The sequence below is a fragment of the Petromyzon marinus genome, chromosome 80 (assembly GCF_048934315.1).
Source record: "Petromyzon marinus isolate PM22_M1 ecotype Great Lakes invasive population chromosome 80, UKy_Petmar_22M1.pri1.0, whole genome shotgun sequence".
NCBI classification, from domain to species: Eukaryota; Metazoa; Chordata; class Hyperoartia; order Petromyzontiformes; family Petromyzontidae; genus Petromyzon; species Petromyzon marinus.
The window spans coordinates 9,888,419-9,910,679 of NC_133746.1; the positions used below are offsets into that span (position 1 = coordinate 9,888,419).

A 22,261-nucleotide genomic window follows, 5' to 3' on the forward strand; every position below is an offset into this window, starting at 1 on the left:
ACGCTACTGGGCAGTTGGAGGCAGTCGCCCTCTAACAACAACGGAGGGCGACGGAGCGACGCTCACAACAACGAGCGGAGCGCCGGGTGGCTAAAGCACAGCAGGTTGGCACAGTAGGGGGCACAGGTGGTGCATCAGCCAGTCATCTCAGTCAGTCGACCCGTGGCACCTGGGTCTGCCCCGTGACCTCCTGCCAGCGGGCGTTCGACACTTCACGTGGCCTCACGGTGCACATGGCCTGGCACAAGCGTCGTGGTGACGTCACCGCCACTTAGTGGCGAATGGCGGTTGTTGTTGTATGTCTGTGTGTATATATGTGTGTGTCTGTGTGTATCTGTGTGTGTATCCGTGTGTGGGGTGGAGGAGCGGTGGGTGTAGCGGTTAGCGCGCTGCGCTACGAAACCCGGCCACCCGAGTTCGATTCCCGCTCACGGCCACCACCGGTGACGATTATTTGAACCGGTCCTCGGCCTCCCCTAGGTCGACTCAGCCTCAACTTCACAGGCTGTTGGGGCAAGTGCCGATAAGCGGCACTGTGGCACACGGAGGTGGGTGGCCAGCACCACGCCCGGCCGCCTTTGTCTTCCCAGTGCTGGCGACGTTTAACTCCACACAACCGCTTCACCAGATACTCATTTGAGGCTGAGCCGACCTACAACAGACCCAGGGTCGACTCTGTGCGCCCTTGCCAAGATGGCGCTCGTGTTTTGCACAACTAAATGACGTCATGCCGCCTTACTTTTTTTATGCGGGGGGGGGGGAGTTCGGGGCAAGCGAATCGGATCACCAACATGACGTCACCTTAGAAAACGTTTTAAAAAACATCATTGGGTGAGCTTAAAAGATAACAATAGATCATAGGCAACGTTTCGAGCAATGGCCCTTCCTCGCATATAAAAAATAATAGGCGACGTTTCGGTCTAATTTTTGAGAAGCAACATATGACGTAATAACTGTACAAGGTAGCCGCGTCGATGACGACATTTGTGTATCGCGACGTCACGCGAGGACGGCAGGGGAGGTGGCGGCGTCGCGTCTTGGGAAACGGTGAGAGGCGCGGAGACACACAGACACACACACAGACATACATACAGACACACAGACAGAGACACACACACAGACATACATACAGACAGAGTCACACACAGACACACACACAGACATACATACAGACACACAGACAGAGACACACACACAGACATACATACACACACAGACAGAGACACACACAGACATACATACAGACACACAGACAGAGACACACACACACACACAGACACACACACAGACATACATACAGACACACAAACAGAGACACACACACAGACACACACACAGACATACATACAGACACACAGACAGAGACACACACAGACACAGACATACATACAGACACACACACAGACATACATACAGACACACAGACAGAGACACACACAGACACACAGACATACATACATACAGACACACAGACAGAGACACACACAGACACAGACATACATACAGACACACACACATACATACAGACACACAGACAGAGACACACACAGACATACATACACACACAGACAGAGACACACACACAGACATACATACAGACAGAGTCACACACATACACACACACAGACATACATACAGACACACAAACAGAGACACACTCAGACATACATACACACAGACACACACACAGACATACATACAGACACACAGACAGAGACACACACACAGACACACACACAGACATACATACAGACACACAAACAGAGACACAGACACACACACAGACATACATACAGACACACAAACAGAGACACACACAGACATACATACACACAGACACACACACAGACATACATACAGACACAGAAAGAAACACACACACAGACGTACATACACACAGACACACACAGACATACGTACACAGACACAGACATACATACACACAGACACACACACAGACACACAGACATACATACACACAGACACAGACATACATACACACAGACACACACAGACACACAGACATACATACACACAGACACACAGACATACATACACACAGACACACAGATACACAGACATACATACACACAGACACACACACAGACAGAGACACACACAGACATACATACACACAGACACACACACAGACAGACATACATACACACAGACACAGACATACATACACACAGACACACACACAGACACAGACATACATACACACAGACAGAGACACAGACACAGACATACATACACACAGACACAGACATATATACACACAGACACAGACATACATACACACAGACATACATACACAGACACACAGACATACATACACACAGACACACAGATACAGACATACATACACACAACAACCGCCATTCGCCACTAAGTGGTGGTGACGTCACCACGACGCTTGTGCCAGGCCATGTGCACATTGAAGCCACGTGGAGTGTCGAACGCCCGCTGGCAGGAGGTCACGGGGCAGACCCAGGTGCCACGGGTCGACTGACTGAGATGACTGGCTGGTGCACCACCTGTGCCCCCTACTGTGCCAACCTGCTGTGCTTTAGCCACCCGGCGCTCCGCTCGTTGTTGTGAGCGTCGCTCCTCCGCCCTCCGTTGTTGTTGGAGGGCGACTGCCTCCAACTGCCCAGTAGCGTCCTTCACGAGCCTCCTCCACAGAGGCCGATCTTGACACCGCTGGTACCAGTCATCGGCAAGTCCACTCAGCTCCAAGTCCTCCTGTACCACATCACTCCATCTCTTCTCTAGCCCCTGCCGTGCCCGTTTAGCCCCCTCGATCCGGCCGAACAAAAGCTGTTTCGGCATGCGGTGGCTGGGCATGCGGGCTACATGACCCAGCCAACGCAGCGTTGCCTGACGGAGGAGCTCACCGATGGGACCTTGCCCAGATCTTTCAAGGATTTGTGAGCTCACACAATCCAGCCTGGTTAAACCCAAGATGGATCATAGGCAGGCTAGCCTAAATGTTTCTAACCGGCGAAGATGTTCCATTAGGGGGGTCCACGTTTCGCAAGCGTAGATAAGGGAGGGAATGACCGTGGCCGAGAAGACCTGAAGCTTAGTGCGGAGCGACAGACCAGGAAGCTTCCACACAGCGTTATGCAACCGATGAAAAGATATTGCCGCTCGACTGATTCAGAGTGAGACCTCTGCTGTTAAACTGGAGCCGGTAATGAGCACACTGCCCAGGTATGGGAAACTCCACTCTCTCCACAACTACCCCATCACCGATTGGGAGTTGTGGGGGTGGGGTGTCCGATGGTACAAAATACCCAGGCAGGTGCTTAGTTTTGGTGGGGCTGATGGTAAGGCCCCATCTCTTAGTGGCACGCTCCAGTCTCAGTAGCAGCGTCTCCAATTCCTCCTCTGAATGAGCAGCTATTACCAAATCATCGGCATACATAACGTGGTTGAGCAATAGGGAGCCATCCCTTGACCGCACCCGGGCATCGATCAGCCTCCCATTATATCTGTACCATATGGAGATTCCCCCGGTACAGCTATTGAAGGTTTCACGAACTACGTGGTCAAAATAGATGTTAAATAATGTGGGAGCCAGAGGACATCCCTGTCGCACCCCAAGGTGTACAGGGAATGGCTCTGACTCCCAGCCACGTAGTTTTACCCGGGCCCGCTCACCATCATGAAGGTCCTTAATGATCGTGAGCAGAGGGTCTGGTACTCCAAAAGCACGAAGAACAACCCAGAGCCCAGGCCTACTGATGGTATCATAGGCCTTGACCAGGTCAATAAAGCAGAGATGTAGGTCTTGCTGGAATTCCCTACACCTCTGCTGTAGCAGACGGACAGAAAATATGGCATTTGTGCAGGACCGCCCTTTCCTGAAACCACACAGACACACACACAGACACACACACAGACACACAGAGACACACAGACAGACACACAAACACACACACAGAGACACACAAACATACACACAAGATAAAGACAAAGATCCCCCATATAGCCGTAACAGACTGTAAGGGCAAGTGCTGTTAGCGAGCACCTATGAAGGCCGGAACGGTACACGAGGGGGTGGGTGGCCAGCGCCACGCCCAACCGCCTTTGTCTCCCTAGTGGCAATGTTTACACACCGCACCAGGTACTCATTTGAGGCTGAATCGACATACACTCAGACACACACACATCGACAGAGAGACACACACATACAAACACACGCAGAGACACACAGAGAGACATACAGAGAGACATACACACAGACACATAGACATACACAGACACACAAACAGAGACACACTCAGACATACATACACACAGACACAGACATACATACACACAGACACACACAGAGACACATACAGACAGATACATCGATACAGACACACAGACAGACACACAGACACACAGAGACACGGGGACGGAGACACAGAGAGACAGATACAGAGACACGGGGACACGGAGACAGCGATGGGGCAGAGAGACAGACATGGGGACTGAAACACACTGAGAGACAAATACACAGAGACGGGGATACGGAGACAGAGACGGGGACACGGAGACGGATACGGAGACAGAGAGACAGACACGAAGACAGAGACATGGGGACAGAGACACGGGGACAGAGACACGGGGACAGAGACGGGGACACGGAGACGGATACGGAGACAGAGAGACAGACACGAAGACAAAGACATGGGGACAGAGACACGGGGACAGAGACACGGGGACAGAGACACAGGGACAGTATTTTTGTGGTGGGACAAATCGGGAGGACCCGGAGACAAATCCACGCAACCACGGGGAGAGAGAGACCCCACGACCTCCTGCACACCAGGCGAGGTAGTCAACATCTCCTAGCCACCGTGATGATGATGATGAGAGAGAGACGCAGACTCCAAATATACAGCAGCAGGCATCGTCAGGGTCGGGATAGAACCCACGACCTCCTGCACACCAGGCGAGGTGGTTAACATCTCCTAGCCACCGTAGCAGTGTTCGGGGGCATTGCTGCTGCTGCTGTATAATCCCAAATTGAGTAATATGCAAGAGTAATTTCTCAACATTGGTTTATGTTTAGTCCGATCCCGGATACTTTGTGCGTGTAGTGGTTAGCGCTACGCTGCACTATGAACCCGGTGACCCGAGTTGGATTCCAACATCACCGGTGACGATTATCTGAGCCAGTCCTTGGTCTCCCCCAGGTCGACTCAGCCTCAAACGAGTGCCCGGTGCATAAAAAACATCGCCACTAGGGGAGACAAAGGCGGCCCGGGCGTGGTGTGTTGGCTACCCACCCCCTTGCGTGCCGTGTCAGCCTTCATTGGTGCTGCTACTCGCTAACAGCACTTGCCGCTACGGTCTGTTAAGGCTAAACGGGGGGAATCTCTGTCTTCGTTTGCGTGTCTACATAGGTGCCCGGACCCCCGGACGTCGTGAAATGATCCGCGAGCAATTCCACGGCCGGGATTTCAACGCGGCGCGCGTGCTTCCGTCGCGACGACGCAGGGGAGCGGTCGAGGTCATTGCGACGATCGCCATCGCCCCCATCGCCCGCCCCATCACCCCCCCCCCCCCCCCAACGCCGCCCGCAAACGAGCGCAGCCTAGCAAAGGCGCGCGACCCGCCAGCCGGCCGCACAGCCTTCTGGGGAGGGCGCCGTGCGAGCAGCGCCGTGCGACGAGCCGCCGAGAGCCTCGTTCGGCTTTGGACTTGCAGCGTCGCTGGGCTGCACGAGGCAGCAATGATGGCGACCGCCGCCAGTCGCGCGACAGCCGCGTCCGAGAGCTCCGTTAGCGCACACGGAGAGGCCGCGGGAAGACGGAGGTAGAGTAGAGCGCGAGGGAATGAGAGGCGGGGAATGCGATGAAGGAAGTGACCCGCTCGCTCGCCCGCCTGCTCACTCGCTCACCCACCTAATCACCCACCTACTCATCCACCTACTCACCCACCTAGTCACCCATCCACCTACTCATCCTCCTACCCACCCACTCATCCTCCTACTCACCCTTCTCCTCACCCACCTCCTCACCCACCTACGCACCGACCGGTTGTCCCGAAGGCACGGTTGAAGACGGCCCGGCGTGGCGGGAGACTTGACGCTGCGATGCACCGCTGCGACGAGTGTCCGTACAGCACGGACAAGCGCAGCCGCCTCACCATCCACCGGCGCACGCACACGGGCGAGAAGCCCTACGGCTGCCAGGTGTGCGGCAAGGCCTTCGCCGACACGACGGCCCTCTACCGGCACCGTAGCACGCACAGCGACGAGAAGCCGCACGCGTGCGCCCTCTGCGGCAAGTCCTTCCGCCTGCCGGCGCACCTCGAGATCCACGGGCGGACGCACACGGGCGAGAAGCCCTACCGGTGCGACGCGTGCGGCAAGACCTTCTCGCGGTCGGGCGGCCTCCACCGGCACCGCCGGGTGCACACGGGCGAGAAGCCCTTCGCGTGCTCCGTGTGCGGCAGGGCGTTCAAGCACTCGGGCGACCTGCGGATCCACGGGCGCACGCACACGGGCGAGAAGCCCTACCGGTGCGGCGTCTGCGGCAAGGGCTTCGCGCAGTTCGGCGGCCTCTACAGCCACCGGAGCACGCACACGGGCGACAGGCCGCACGTGTGCACCGTGTGCGGCGGCGCCTTCGCCCGGCCGGGGAACCTGGCGCGGCACCGGAGGACTCACGCCGGCGAGAGGCCGCACGCGTGCCCCGAGTGCGGCCGGGCGTTCGCGACGGCGGGAGAGCTGCACGTGCACGGGCGCACGCACACGGGCGAGAGGCCGTACGCGTGCGACGAGTGCGGCCGGGCCTTCGCGCAGTGGGGGGCCCTGCAGAGCCACCGCAGCGTGCACACCGGCGCCCGGCCCCACGGCTGCTCGGCGTGCGGGAAGAGCTTCGCCAAAGCGGGCGACCTGCGGAGGCACCGGCGGACGCACACGGGCGAGAAGCCGTACCGGTGCGACGCGTGCGGCAAGGCGTTCTCGCAGTCGGGGACGCTGCACGTCCACCGGAGGACGCACGAGGGCGAGCGGCCCTACAAGTGCACGCTGTGCGGGAAGCGGTTCACGCAGTCGGGGACGCTGCACAGCCACCGGCGGACGCACCGCGGGGAGGCGCGGCCGCGGCGCGAGTGCGCGGTCTGCGGCAGGAAGGGGCCGTCGCGCTCTCGGCGCTCGAACCGCGACGGCGACGACGGCGACGAGTCGTACGAGTGCGGCCGGTGCAGGAAGGGGCTCTCCGGCATTCCGGCCCGCGCTCCCAGTGCGGAGGACTCCCGCGGGCGCGCCACGCCGGGGAGGGAGGCCGCGCCGCCCGGGGGGAGCGACGCCGGGGCGCTGCCGCCGGCGGCGTCACTCGTCATCAAGGAGGAGCCTGAAGACGAAGGCGTCGCTGCTGGGGGAGACGCATGGCTGGGGGTGAATCCTGGCAGCGAGGAGGAAGAGGAGGAGGAGGAAGAGGAGGAGGAAGAAGAGGAGGAGGAGGAAGAGGAGGAGGAGGAAGAGGAGGAGGAGGAAGAGGAGGAGGAAGAGGAGGAGGAAGAAGAGGAAGAGGAGGGATATCCAACCTTCCTCTTGTCGGCCGTGAAGACGGAGCGCGACGACGAGAAATTCGTCCTCGGCGCGGACTGCGGGGTGACGGTGGGCGAGGTGATCGGCCCTGGCGAGGAGGAGGTGTCCCTTCCCTCGACTTATACCGAATTGGAGGGCGTGGGACGTGCCGAGTAGCGGCGGCCGTGCGTCGATCCGTCGGTTCAAAAGATCCGTTGGCGTGCCGCCAAAATGAAGTGTTCCAATTTTTCTTTTGTGCAACCGGGGTGAGAGCTCACGAGGCCAGGATGGAGGACTCTCATTCGCAAGAATGGCCCGGGATCACGACCGAAATGAAAAAGGGCGGTCCAGGGGCCGGACTCGAGGACGGACTTGGCTCCGGCCTGCCACGTGCGGCAGCGGCTGCGTTGCGTTTTGCTTGCGGTGCGTCTTGCGCGTCGAGCAGTCGTCGTCGTTTTGTTTCGCTTTGTTGTTCCGTGGGCAAATTTGGCTCGCGTGGGAAAAAATGTCCCGTGCGCGCGTCGAGATGTGCGGCTCCACTCCGCGTGTGAAGCGCAGCCAGAATGTGAACTGACGGTGAAGAGGCTCCGCAGCTGCACTCGGACGGAGCGCCTTTTTCAATCGGATGGAGCACCTTTTCCAATCTTATGGAGCGCCTTTTCCAATCGGATGGAGCGTATTTTCCAATCGGATGGAGCGCGTTTTCCATTCGGATGGAGCACGTTTTCCATTCGGATGGAGCACGTTTTCCATTCGGATGGAGCACGTTTTCCATTCGGATGGAGCACGTTTTCCAATCGGATGGAGCATATTTTTCATTGATGCAGGTCAGGCTCCTGATCCCATCGTCTCCAGCTCTTCCACACCCGCTTTTGCTTTCTCCAGCTCTTCCACACCCGCTTTTGCTTTCACCAGCCTCAATTTATACACCACCTTGGCCCAATTGGGACCTTCCTGGGCCCCTGACCCAGCAAAGTAGGCTGTGGTCAACAGGAAGTGATGCGATCGCAGGGAATTGCATCGTCAGAAGCGCGAGCGACCTGACAACACCACAAATCTAAAATTGCAAAATCGATTTGTGATTCTAATTTCTTTCTGACCCACTAGCATCATGATCTCTTACCACCTCCTCTATCCAGGGGTGTCCCTCCAAATCTTCTGACCTTGTCCCTCCATCTCTCGTGTGCCTGTCCACCTCTCCTTCCCTCTCTTGGCCTCTATTCGATCATCGATCCTGCCCATCTGGCTTCTTTTGACGGCCCGGCTAGATGTCCTACACAACTCACTTTTATACATTCGTAATGGCACCGATGACTGCATAACGGGAGCCTCTTTATTATGGGCACAGCAGCAGCACTAGGCCTGGGCTTCATTCTTAACCTTGAAGCTTGTCCCTTTCCTCGAGCGTCCCCTTTTAACCTTCTCGACCCCCCCCCCCCCCTTTCTCGAACTTCCCCTACACTGTTTTGACCGCAGCCAATCCCCGTCCTCCTCCTCCAACGGTCCCCAACCGCCACCTCCGGGTTAAACTTTTGTTTCCCGCTTTTTTCCCCGTTTGATTCTTTCCTTCAAACTTTTCAAACTGTCGCCTCCTAACCAATCATCGCGGAGGTCTGTCTGCCATATAGGAGGCCTTGGCCTACTTTTTGAAAGACTGTCTGGCTTGCGCGTTGGCTTGGGGTGAGTGCTTAATATCAGTCATCGCTCTCGCCACATGCCTCCCTTGCGTTTGCTCTCTGGAAACATCCTACGAACTCGTTACCCTCACTCGTTTCCTTAGTAACGGGACCAGGTTTGTGAACCTCATGTAAACGGCTGTAAATATTATTTCATTTGTAAATTGGGGAGGGGTGGGGGGGGGGGGGTTGGGGTTACTTGTCGTGATGGACGCAATACGCGCGTTGTGCTGGCTGTGAACTCGTGCTAATTTCACTGCCTCCACCGTGACGCTTCTCCGCTGAGTTGCAGTACGCGTCTCGGTCCCACCTTGAGGTTCCGCGGCGTCACGCGACGTGGCTTTTCGGTGCGTTCAGTGGGCCAGAGCGCTCTGCCGCGGTGCTACGAGGCGAGGCGTTGGCTCTTATCGAACAACGTGTGTTTAGGGGCGAACGTTTTTTTTTTGTTTAAACGGCGGGGAAAATTGCGCATTGTTGTGAACGCTTTTACCGCTATTAGAAATTAAGCGCGGCTCGGACTTTAATCCTCTCTGGCGCTCGGTAAGCGGCATTCCTGGTTGTCGACACGGCTGCTCTCAGAGATTCGTTTTCGGCAGCGCGGCACCTCCGATAAGTACGGTTGGCTACGTACGGTCCAAAATAAGTTCAATGTACATACGTACAAAGACTCACCTGGGTTGCGTTTTGGCGGAGCCAATAGTATTTCGTGTGGACGTGCAACAACTGAGAGTTTGGCCGAATGTGACCGCTTTGGGAGGCTAGAGCGGGAGAGAATGAGTCGACGAAATCCACGGGACTCTTCACCGGAATGCCCACCAAGTTGTTGTGAGCCAGAATAAGACTGCGACTGTGGTGATACAAATCTGACGACATTAACACTGGATGTGCCCGACTACAGTGGTTCTCAACCGGGGGTACGCGGACCCCTAGGGGTACGTGGCAATCAATGTCCCAACGGATACTTACGGAGGTGAGTTATAAATGTGTGAAGTTATATCATACGTGAGAGTCATGGGTGAATAATCATGTTGCATGAATCTGCCAGGATAAAATAACTACGGTAACATTTAAATCCGTATGGTAACCTAGAATTATATGAAATACCTTTCTAAACTCACTGATCATAAACAATGTGGGTTTACAAGATACCTGTCCACCCAGACGGTTTTCCCGTATTCTTGTGCAGGGAAATTGAGTTCTCCGGTCCATACGGCGTATAGCCGTTTCAGTATGGGCCAAAAATGTGTTTATTTGTCCGTGTTTCTCCCTTGTGATGGGACTTTGTCCGATGAATGTTGAAATTCAGAAAGGCACGGGGTAACCAATAAGGTCTGAATCAGTCTCTAATAAGGTAAGGCACTGATAACGGGTTGATGGGTATATTACATGAGTAACCAGCGAGAGCAAACGAATCACGTCACGCTCGCAGAGCGTCCTTTGAAATTCGTATCTATTCGCTTGCAGTTACTCTCAGCCAGTTAGGATATAACCTCACTAAATGGGACAGTTCGTTAACATTGATGTTCGCTATTCATAACATTTATTTCTCACAACCATGTTGGGTCAGCCGAGGGGGGGGGGGTATTCGTTTGAAACAAGTCGGTACACAATAGCCAACAAAAGGGGTTGAGAAACACCGTGCGAGAGGTTCGTCATTTGAAAAATAAACGGAGACATTGCACAAATGAGTGACTGTGTGATTGCAGTTTGTATTCTCTCCCTCTGTTCTGCACGGGTTTCCTCGCGAGTTCTCTAGTTTCCTGTCGTGTTGTCTAGTTTACTGTCGTGTTGTCTAGTTTCCTGTCGTGTTGTCTAGTTTCCTGTCGTGTTGTCTAGTTTCCTGTCGTGTTGTCTAGTTTCCTGTCGTGTTGTCTAGTTTCCTGTCGTGTTGTCTAGTTTCCTGTCATGTTCTCTAGTTTCCTGTCGTGTTGTCTAGTTTACTGTCATGTTGTCTAGTTTCCTGTCGTGTTGTCTAGTTTCCTGTCATGTTCTCTAGTTTCCTGTCGTGTTGTCTAGTTTACTGTCATGTTGTCTAGTTTCCTGTCGTGTTGTCTAGTTTCCTGTCGTGTTGTCTAGTTTCCTGTCGTGTTGTCTAGTTTCCTGTCGTGTTGTCTAGTTTCCTGTCGTGTTGTCTAGTTTCCTGTCGTGTTGTCTAGTTTCCTGTCGTGTTGTCTAGTTTCCTGTCGTGTTGTCTAGTTTCCTGTCGTGTTGTCTAGTTTCCTGTCGTGTTGTCTAGTTTCCTGTCGTGTTGTCTAGTTTCCTGTCGTGTTCTCTAGTTTCCTGCCGTGTTGTCTAGTTTCCTGCCGTGTTGTCTAGTTTCCTGTCGTGTTGTCTAGTTTCCTGTCGTGTTGTCTAGTTTCCTGTCGTGTTGTCTAGTTTCCCGCCGTGTTGTCTAGTTTCCTGTCGTGTTCTCTAGTTTCCTGTCGTGTTGTCTAGTTTCCTGTCGTGTTGTCTAGTTTCCTGTCGTGTTGTCTAGTTTCCTGTCGTGTTATCTAGTTTCCTGTCGTGTTGTCTAGTTTCCTGTCGTGTTGTCTAGTTTCCTGCCGTGTTGTCTAGTTTCCTGTCGTGTTGTCTAGTTTCCTGTCGTGTTGTTTAGTTTCCTGTCGTGTTCTCTAGTTTCCTGCCGTGTTGTCTAGTTTCCTGTTGTGTTGTCTAGTTTCCGGTCGTGTTGTCTAGTTTCCTGTCGTGTTGTCTAGTTTCCTGTCATGTTGTCTTGTTTCCTGTCGTGTTGTTTAGTTTCCTGTCGTGTTGTCTAGTTTACTGTCATGTCTAGTTTCCTGTCGTGTTGTCTAGTTTCCTGTCGTGTTCTCTAGTTTCCTGTCGTGTTGTCTAGTTTACTGTCGTGTTGTCTAGTTTACTGTCGTGTTGTCTAGTTTCCTGTCGTGTTGTCTAGTTTCCTGCCGTGTTGTCTAGTTTCCTGTCGTGTTGTCTAGTTTCCTGTCGTGTTGTCTAGTTTCCTGTCGTGTTCTCTAGTTTACTGTCGTGTTGTCTAGTTTCCTGTCGTGTTGTCTAGTTTCCTGTCGTGTTGTCTAGTTTCCTGTCGTGTTGTCTAGTTTCCTGTCGTGTTGTCTAGTTTCCTGTCGTGTTGTCTAGTTTCCTGTCGTGTTGTCTAGTTTCCTGCCGTGTTGTCTAGTTTCCTGTCGTGTTGTCTAGTTTCCTGTCGTGTTGTCTAGTTTCCTGCCGTGTTGTCTAGTTTCCTGTCGTGTTGTCTAGTTTCCTGTCGTGTTGTCTAGTTTCCTGTCGTGTTGTCTAGTTTCCTGTCGTGTTGTCTAGTTTCCTGCCGTGTTGTCTAGTTTCCTGTCGTGTTGTCTAGTTTCCTGTCGTGTTGTCTAGTTTCCTGCCGTGTTGTCTAGTTTCCTGTCGTGTTCTCTAGTTTCCTGTCATGTTCTCTAGTTTCCTGTCGTGTTGTCTAGTTTCCTGTCGTGTTGTCTAGTTTCCTGTCGTGTTGTCTAGTTTACTGTCATGTTGTCTAGTTTACTGTCGTGTTGTCTAGTTTCCTGTCGTGTTCTCTAGTTTCCTGTCGTGTTCTCTGGTTTCCTGTCGTGTTGTCTAGTTTCCTGTCGTCTTGTCTAGTTTCCTGTCGTGTTGTCTAGTTTACTGGCGTGTTGTCTAGTTTCCTGCCGTGTTGTCTAGTTTCCTGTCGTGTTGTCTAGTTTCCTGCCGTGTTGTCTAGTTTCCTGCCGTGTTGTCTAGTTTCCTGTCGTGTTGTCTAGTTTACTGGCGTGTTGTCTAGTTTCCTGTCGTGTTGTCTAGTTTCCTGTCGTGTTGTCTAGTTTCCTGCCGTGTTGTCTAGTTTCCTGCCGTGTTGTCTAGTTTCCTGTCGTGTTGTCTAGTTTACTGGCGTGTTGTCTAGTTTACTGGCGTGTTGTCTAGTTTCCTGTCGTGTTGTCTAGTTTCCTGTCGTGTTGTCTAGTTTCCTGTCGTGTTGTCTAGTTTCCTGTCGTGTTCTCTAGTTTCCTGTCGTGTTGTCTAGTTTCCTGTCGTGTTGTCTAGTTTCCTGTCGTGTTGTCTAGTTTCCTGTCGTGTTGTCTAGTTTCCTGTCGTGTTCTCTAGTTTCCTGTCGTGTTCTCTAGTTTCCTGTCGTGTTGTCTAGTTTCCTGTCGTGTTGTCTAGTTTGCTGTCGTGTTGTCTAGTTTCCTGTCGTGTTGTCTAGTTTCCTGTCGTGTTGTCTAGTTTCCTGTCGTGTTGTCTAGTTTCCTGTCGTGTTGTCTAGTTTACTGCCGTGTTGTCTAGTTTCCTGTCGTGTTGTCTAGTTTACTGTCATGTTCTCTAGTTTCCTGTCGTGTTGTCTAGTGTCCTGCCGTGTTGTCTAGTTTCCTGCCGTGTTGTCTAGTTTCCTGTCGTGTTGTCTAGTTTCCTGTCGTGTTGTCTAGTTTACTGTCGTGTTGTCTAGTTTCCTGCCGTGTTGTCTAGTTTCCTGTCGTGTTGTCTAGTTTCCTGTCGTGTTGTCTAGTTTCCCGTCGTGTTGTCTAGTCTCCTGTCGTGTTGTCTAGTTTACTGTCATGTCTAGTTTCCTGTCGTGTTGTCTAGTTTCCTGTCGTGTTGTCTAGTTTCCTGTCGTGTTGTCTAGTTTACTGTCGTGTTGTCTAGTTTCCTGTCGTGTTGTCTAGTTTCCTGTCGTGTTGTCTAGTTTCCTGTCGTGTTGTCTAGTTTCCTGTCATGTCTAGTTTACTGTCGTGTTGTCTAGTTTCCTGTTGTGTCGTCTAATTTACTGTCGTGTTGTCTAGTTTCCTGTCGTGTTCTCTAGTTTCCTGTCGTGTTGTCTAGTTTCCTGTCGTGTTGTCTAGTTTCCTGTCGTGTTGTCTAGTTTCCTGTCGTGTTCTCTAGTTTCCTGTCGTGTTGTCTAGTTTCCTGTCGTGTTGTCTAGTTTCCTGTCGTGTTGTCTAGTTTCCTGTCGTGTTGTCTAGTTTCCTGCCGTGTTGTCTAGTTTCCTGCCGTGTTGTCTAGTTTCCTGTCGTGTTGTCTAGTTTACTGGCGTGTTGTCTAGTTTCCTGTCGTGTTGTCTAGTTTCCTGTCGTGTTGTCTAGTTTCCTGTCGTGTTGTCTAGTTTCCTGTCGTGTTGTCTAGTTTCCTGTCGTGTTGTCTAGTTTCCTGTCGTGTTGTCTAGTTTCCTGTCGTGTTGTCTAGTTTCCTGTCGTGTTCTCTAGTTTCCTGTCGTGTTCTCTAGTTTCCTGTCGTGTTGTCTAGTTTCCTGTCGTGTTGTCTAGTTTGCTGTCGTGTTGTCTAGTTTCCTGTCGTGTTGTCTAGTTTCCTGTCGTGTTGTCTAGTTTCCTGTCGTGTTGTCTAGTTTCCTGTCGTGTTGTCTAGTTTACTGCCGTGTTGTCTAGTTTCCTGTCGTGTTGTCTAGTTTACTGTCGTGTTCTCTAGTTTCCTGTCGTGTTGTCTAGTGTCCTGCCGTGTTGTCTAGTTTCCTGCCGTGTTGTCTAGTTTCCTGTCGTGTTGTCTAGTTTCCTGTCGTGTTGTCTAGTTTACTGTCGTGTTGTCTAGTTTCCTGCCGTGTTGTCTAGTTTCCTGTTGTGTTGTCTAGTTTCCTGTCGTGTTGTCTAGTTTCTCGTCGTGTTGTCTAGTCTCCTGTCGTGTTGTCTAGTTTACTGTCATGTCTAGTTTCCTGTCGTGTTGTCTAGTTTCCTGTCGTGTTGTCTAGTTTCCTGTCGTGTTGTCTAGTTTACTGTCGTGTTGTCTAGTTTCCTGTCGTGTTGTCTAGTTTCCTGTCGTGTTGTCTAGTTTCCTGTCGTGTTGTCTAGTTTCCTGTCATGTCTAGTTTACTGTCGTGTTGTCTAGTTTCCTGTTGTGTCGTCTAATTTACTGTCGTGTTGTCTAGTTTCCTGTCGTGTTCTCTAGTTTCCTGTCGTGTTGTCTAGTTTCCTGTCGTGTTGTCTAGTTTCCTGTCGTGTTGTCTAGTTTCCTGTCGTGTTGTCTAGTTTCCTGTCGTGTTGTCTAGTTTCCTGTCGTGTTGTCTAGTTTCCTGTCGTGTTCTCTAGTTTCCTGTCGTGTTCTCTAGTTTCCGTTAAGTCCACGCACACTCTCACATTGGAACTGGCCATCGGCCAAAACCATAAACCCCCAATGATGAAAAATCCCCAGCAAATGAGATCCATTTGGCTGGCATAGCACACGGCAGCAGCAGCAACATCGCCTCGTGCTGCACGAACACTTTGCAGGGCCCTCCTGAAAAAGAAAAGAGTCTTGACACTCAGGCGAGGCTTTCCAGAATCAGAATCTTGATTTGAACTGGAGGAATCCGATGAACTACAAAGCTCTTTTTCACAAATGTCCAGTAGGCGGCACGGGGTCAGCAAGTTACGTACGACCGGAACATCTGTGAAAAAAGCTGCATTAATAAACAGGTTAAGTTCAACTCTGCTTGACGTCCTATTGACAAATGCCCTCACAATTTCGCACTGACTGGTGTTCTGGGTATTAACCTTAGTGATCACTCCTTCATTTTTGGGGTGAGATCATCAGCCAGACCCAAAGCCCCCCCTAAAATTGTTGAGAAGCACTCTTTGAGGCACTTCAGCACTCAGGCATTTACAAATGATGTGCTTCACTCGGATATTGATAAGGTCTGTGATATCCCCAACCTGACTACGACTTTGGAGACTTTCAGGTACACGTTTCTCTAAATTCTTAACAAACATGCTCCGTTGGTTAGATTTAAAACTAAAGGCAACCGCCCACCATGGTATGATCATTTGATTACAAAGCTCATGAAAACTAGGGACAAGGCTTGGGCATGTGCTCAGAAAAGTAATTTGGTCAATGACTGGCTAGAATACAGGATTTTAAGGAATAGATGCGTAAAAAAATACTGCATGCAAAAAATGCCTACTTTTCCTCCACTCTCCTGGAATCACATGGAAATACCAGGATTTTTTGGAAAACAATCAAATCTGTCGAAAAGGCATCCAAAACAGACAATCTGCCCGTTGAGCTTAACCGAAATGGGGAATATTTTTCAGATCTCCAAAAAATAGTTGACAATTTTAACCTTCATTTTTCTGAAGCTGGTAATCTTTTTGATAATGTATTAGGAGTCACCCCTGCTCATGCAAATTCCTACACCCCTGTCCAAACATTAAACGAATTTAGTTTCCAGCCAATCCACGAAAGTAATGTTCTGAAACAATTGTCCTACCTCAAAGGGTCCTCCTCTACCGGAGCAGATAGTTTTCACGTCTTTGCTCTACTAACTGTTGGTCACCTAATATACAAGCCTATAGCCCATATTTTCAACCTGTCCATCAAAGAAGCATCAGTTCCTCTAGAATGCAAACATTCCTATGTCCGTCCACTTCACAAAGGGGGCCCTAAAGATGATCCCAATAACTACCGACCTATCTCAATTTTGTCCCCATTGATGAAAATTTTTGAAAAATTATTGAACTACCAAATTAGTAGTTTCCTATCCACCAACAATCTACTACATCTAAAACAATCTGGGTTCCGAAAAAAATACAGCACCACATCTGCTGCATTAGACTCTCTGAATCAAATTTACAATAGCCTTGATAATAAGCAGTATTGTGCCTAAATTTTGATTTAAATCTTTCGTGACTGCAGTAATTCATATTCTTAGCTCTTTCGGTAAAGTCACGTTGAAGGGAAACAATAAAATAATAAAATATATCAACAACAATAAAAATTCTCACGACGTTTCGACCATAACACAAACGGTCGTCATCAGGTGTTTCGGTTTGCATAAATTAATTTATTTTTAACGTGTATTTATTTATAATTAAAAAAAAGATCTATTCTGGCTTAGCAATCATTGGAAAGATTTAATTAACCATTTCAGGTCTTAATTGATTGTTCACGCTTACAGTGGCTTTCAGACAGCATACATTAATTTTTCGTCTCCCCGCTCCTCTTTTCAGAACATAGATGGACTAGTCCTTCTAAATAAACTGCCAAATCGCTGCACGTGGCGCTGACGGGCTCTTAAATAAATAAATAAAAACGGCGCTTGAAAATAAGTAAATTAATGCGGACCGACGCACCTGATGACGACCGTTTGTGTTATGGTCGAAACGTCGTGAGAATTTTTATTGTTTTTAATATATTTTATTATTTTATTCTTTCCCTTCAACGTGACTTTACCGAAAGAGCTAAGAATATGAAGTACTCTGCCTGTCTTTTTCTTGACCTGTCCAAAGTTTTTGATACAGTAGACCACAACACCCTGCTTAGTAAACTAAGTTGCCTCGGTTTTTCCGAAAACACAGTAAAATGGTTTAAAAAATACCTCTTTTCTTGCACCCAAACTGTATTCACAGATGGTTGGAGATCAAACAGTGTTGAGATAACAAAAGGGGTTCCACAGGGTTCCATCCTCAGCCCCCTCTTGTTCTCTCTTTATGTCAATGACTTGGGCACTGACCTGGATCATTCCAGGGTAAATCTTTTGCAGATGACACGATACTGATTACTGCTGGCCGCTCTCCAGATGACGTGATTGCTAAGCTCCAGGGTGATTTCAACAAACTACAACATCAGCTAGTTTCACTCATTGTTTTATTATCACACTTTTACGGGGAAGTTACCATTGTAATTATGTGTAAGATGTGCCCTTTTTTGAGCTGCCGTTTTGTATTTACAAGAGGTGGTCATTTTTTGAGCTGCCGTTTTGTATTTACAAGAGGTGGTCCTTTTTTGAGCTGCCGTTTTGTATGTGTAAGATGTGCGTGTTTGAGCTGCCGCTCTCGCTCTGGCCCCTCCCCCCCTCCAACCGTATTTCCTATTTAAGCTTCTGTTCATCCCCCCCCCCTCTCTCTGCTTCCCTGTCCGTCTTTCCTCCCTCCTTACTTCTTGGTGGACTTGTATATGTATTTCTACTGACGTGTACCTCGTATTTTTCATTCTATCTATGCTGGTATGTGCAATCCAAAGGTTGAACACGAAATTTAACACTCTTCTGAAATTCGTGGTCCGCCAGGAAGTGTCTAACTGTGTTGTTGGCCTGACTGGATGTGCTTCACATAATGTTTTTTCAGGTTTGTTGAATTCTCCTCTCTCATCTTTTTGTTGTATTTACCTCCGTGATTTGTTCTTGACACCTGATGAAGATCGCTTGCGTTGTGATCGAAACGTCGTGATTGTTTTTTGTTTTAATATAATTTTATTGTATTTCTACATACGTGACTTTACCGAAAAAACCAATGAGTAATTTTATGCAGTCACGAAAGCTTTAATACTTTATTATCAGCTAGTTTCTCTTAAACTAGTCCTGAATACCTCCAAAACCAAGGTGCTATGCTTCTCACCGGGACTAATGCAAGAAGTTATTTTTCCCCAATTACATTCCTTGAATAATTATCAAATAGAGCAAGTCAAGATCTATAAGTATCTTGGGGTCATCCTGGATTCAAAACTTAATTTTGAAGATCACATTGATTTTATTGGTAACAAGACAAAAATAAAAATTGGTTTTCTGTATCGACACAAGCACTGCTTCCCCCCAGTGTTCCGTTTGGAATTGATAAAAGCTACCATACTGCCGCTACTTGACTACTGTGACATCGTGTATAAATCAGCCCCAAGTACTGTACTGAAGAAGCTTGATTCCATTTATCACTCGGCCTTAAGATTTGCATTGAACTGCCTATATAGGACTCACCACTGTGATCTCTACATTGGGTCAAACTTAACATCTCTTAATGTTCGACGGCTTGTGCACCAGATCTTATTTATTCACGATGTACTTACAAACAAATCCACAGACTACCTACTGGATCTCCTCTCTGTTTCAAAGAACAAATTTGACCTCAGGTCTTCGCTCATTTACCAGCTTCACATTCCTTATTGCCGTACAAAAACCGGAGGAAGGGCCTTTGCTATTGATGTCCCCAGGGTCTGGAATGCTATTGCCAATAAACTGCAACTTGAATCACTACCTATGAGATCTTCACTCAAAACTGCTCTAGAGGAGTTGTACATCCCTAGCTGCCACTGCTATTCAATGGCCTAAAATATGGTTCTAGGCTTTGGTGTTATAATTTATGTATGTAGTTTATTGTAAAAAAAATCGGTCACAGTCCCTATGATCACTGTTACATTGCATTTATGGCTTTTATTTTGGTGATTTCGAAAACGTTTTTTTGGTTTGGCCATGTTTTTGTTTATTGTAGTACGGAGTTAGACTGATGGCCTTAATCTTAGTGGTCTTGTGGTTGTTGTTTGACTTGCATCCCACTGGGATTTTTGCACACAGCGTTGGTGTACGGTGCTATTTCAGGAATATTTTGATGTTTTTTTTCCTGGATTTTCTGTTTGCACAGTCACATAATCACTTTAAGATGTTTTCTTGTTCATGTTTTTGTTTTTTGTTTGTTGCAATTGCAACCCGATTCAAGAGCCGAATGGCTCACAGGGCTATACCAAATAAATGGAAAATGGAAATGGATTGCGTGGGCGTGGAATTTTGGTTGGCGTGACGTCACGCAGCAGGCGGGCGGGCGCTGCGTGACGTCACGTAGCGATCGCGTGACGTCATGTAGCGGAGGCCGCTCTTGCCGCGAGACGACGAGGAGGAGGTGAGAGAGAGAGAGGAGGAGGAGGTGAGAGAGACAAAGGCGGGTGGGTGGAGAGACGTGGGAGCGGCTGCGCGGTGGGGGGGGTGGTGGAGATTCGAGGGCTACGCCATTGTTCGTCGTCATCATCATCAGCAGCAGCAGAAGCCAGGCTCCATCCACTGCTGGGTGGAACGCCTCCACCACCAGAGCCCAGCGGGGATTTAGTTTCAACGTTGGGGCGACTGCTGGGGTAGCGTTGGGGGCTAACGTTGGGGTGACGTTAGCCCCAAACGCTGGGGGTAGCGTTTGGGGCTAACGTTTGGGCAACGTTGGGGCAACACTGGGGCAACGTTGGGATAACGTTGGTCTAACGTTGGGGAAACGTTGGGCTAACGTTGGGACGATGTTGGGGAAACGTTGGACTCAACGTTGGACCCAACGTTGCGTCAACGTTGGTTGCGACGTTAGACTCGCGCTTGGTTGCAACGCTGTTCGCTCAACGTGATTTTTAAATCGGCATCGGAGATTTCGCCGAACATTTTAAATGAACGCTGCAGGTTAGTTTTGTGATGGTTTTGTGATGGTGGGGGTCACGATATTAAGGTGGTCGCAGGGGTCATTGCTGCTGTGATTGACATTAAAATGTGCACCTAGCCTGGCACAAGCGCGGTGGTGCGTTGACACGGGTTCGTATGTGCGTTGACACGGGTCTATATGTGTGTTGACACGGGTCTATATGTGTGTTGACACATGTCTATATGTGTGTTGACACGGGTCTATATGTGTGTTGACACGGGTCTATATGTGTGTTGACACGGGTCTATATGTGTGTTGACACGGGTTCATATGTGTGTTGACACGGGTCTATATGTGTGTTGACACGTGTCTATATGTGTGTGTGTTGACACGTGTCTATATGTGTGTTGACACGGGTCTATATGTGTGTGTTGACACGGGTCTATATGTGCGTTGACACGGGTCTATATGTGTGTTGACACGGGTCTATATGTGTGTGTTGACACGGGTCTATATGTGCGTTGACACGGGTCTATATGTCTGTTGACACGGGTCTATATGTGTGTTGAAACGGGTCTATGTGTGTTAACACGGGTTCATGTGTGTGTGTTGACACGGGTCTATATGTGTGTTGACACGGGTCTATATGTGTGTTGACACGGGTCTATATGTGTGTTGACACAGGTCTATATGTGCGTTGACACGGGTCTATATGTGTGTGTGTTGACACGTGTCTATATGTGCGTTGACACGGGTCCATATGTGTGTTGACACGGGTCTATATTTGTGTTGACACGGGTTAATGTGTGTGTGTTGACACGGGTTCATATGTGTGTTGGCACGGGTCTTATATGTGTGTTGACACGGGTCCATATGTGTGTTGACACGGGTCTATATGTGCGTTGACACGGGTCTATATGTGTGTTGACACGTGTCTATATGTGTGTTGACACGGGTCTATATGTGTGTTGACACGGGTCTAAATGTGTGTTGACACGGGTCTATATGTGTGTTGGCACGGGTCTATATGTGTGTGTTGACACGGGTCTATATGTATGTTGGTACGGGTCTATATGTGTGTTGACACGGGTCCATATGTGTGTTAACACGGGTCTATATGTGTGTGTTGACACGGGTCTATATGTATGTTGGTACGGGTCTATATGTGTGTTGACACGGGTCTATATGTGTGTTGACACGGGTCCATGTGTGTGTGTTGACACGGGTTCATGTGTGTTTTGACACGGGTCTATATGTGTGTTGACACGGGTCTATATGTGTGTTGACACGGGTCTATATGTGTGTTGACACGGGTCTATATGTGTGTTGACACGGGTCTATATGCGTTTTGACACGGGTCTATATGTGTGTTGACACGGGTCCATATGTGTGTTGACACGGGTCCATATGTGTGTTGACACGGGTCTATATGTGTGTGTGTGTTGACACGGGTCTATATGAGCGTTGACACGGGTCTATATGTGTGTGTTGACACGGGTCTATATGTGTGTTGACACGGGTTCATATGTGTGTGTTGACACGGGTCTATATGTGTGTTGACACGGGTCTATATGTGTGTTGACACGGGTCTATATGTGTGCGTTGACACGGGTTCATATGTGTGTTGACACGGGTCTATATGTGTGTTGACCCCGGTCCATATGTGTGTTGACCCCGGTCTATATGTGTGTTGACACGGGTCTGTATGTGTGTTGGCACGGGTCTTTATGTGTGTTGACACGGGTCCATATGTGTGTTGACCCCGGTCTATATGTGTGTTGACACGGGTCTGTATGTGTGTTGGCACGGGTATATATGTGTGTGTTGACACGGGTCCATATGTGTGTTGACACGGGTCCATCTGTGTGTTGACACTGGTCTATATGTGTGTTGACACGGGTCTATATGTGTGTTGACACGGGTCTATATGTGTGTTGACACGGGTTCATATGTGTGCGTTGACACGGGTTCATATGTGTGTTGACACGGGTCTATATGTGTGTTGACCCCGGTCCATATGTGTG

At 49.7% G+C, this 22,261-nt stretch overlaps 1 protein-coding gene across 1 annotated transcript in view; it reads left to right on the forward strand.

Moving 5' to 3' along the window:
- Positions 1-770: 770 nt before the first annotated feature.
- The window catches only part of LOC116957671 (uncharacterized), a 29,960-nt gene continuing 8,469 nt past the window's right edge, over positions 771-22,261 (forward strand). The window contains exons 1-2 of the mRNA XM_076057354.1: positions 771-1,047; positions 5,403-7,143. Of these exons, the coding sequence (XP_075913469.1) occupies positions 6,095-7,143 (1,049 nt within the window). The 5' untranslated portion in view covers positions 771-1,047; positions 5,403-6,094. The remainder of the gene's footprint in view (positions 1,048-5,402; positions 7,144-22,261) is intronic.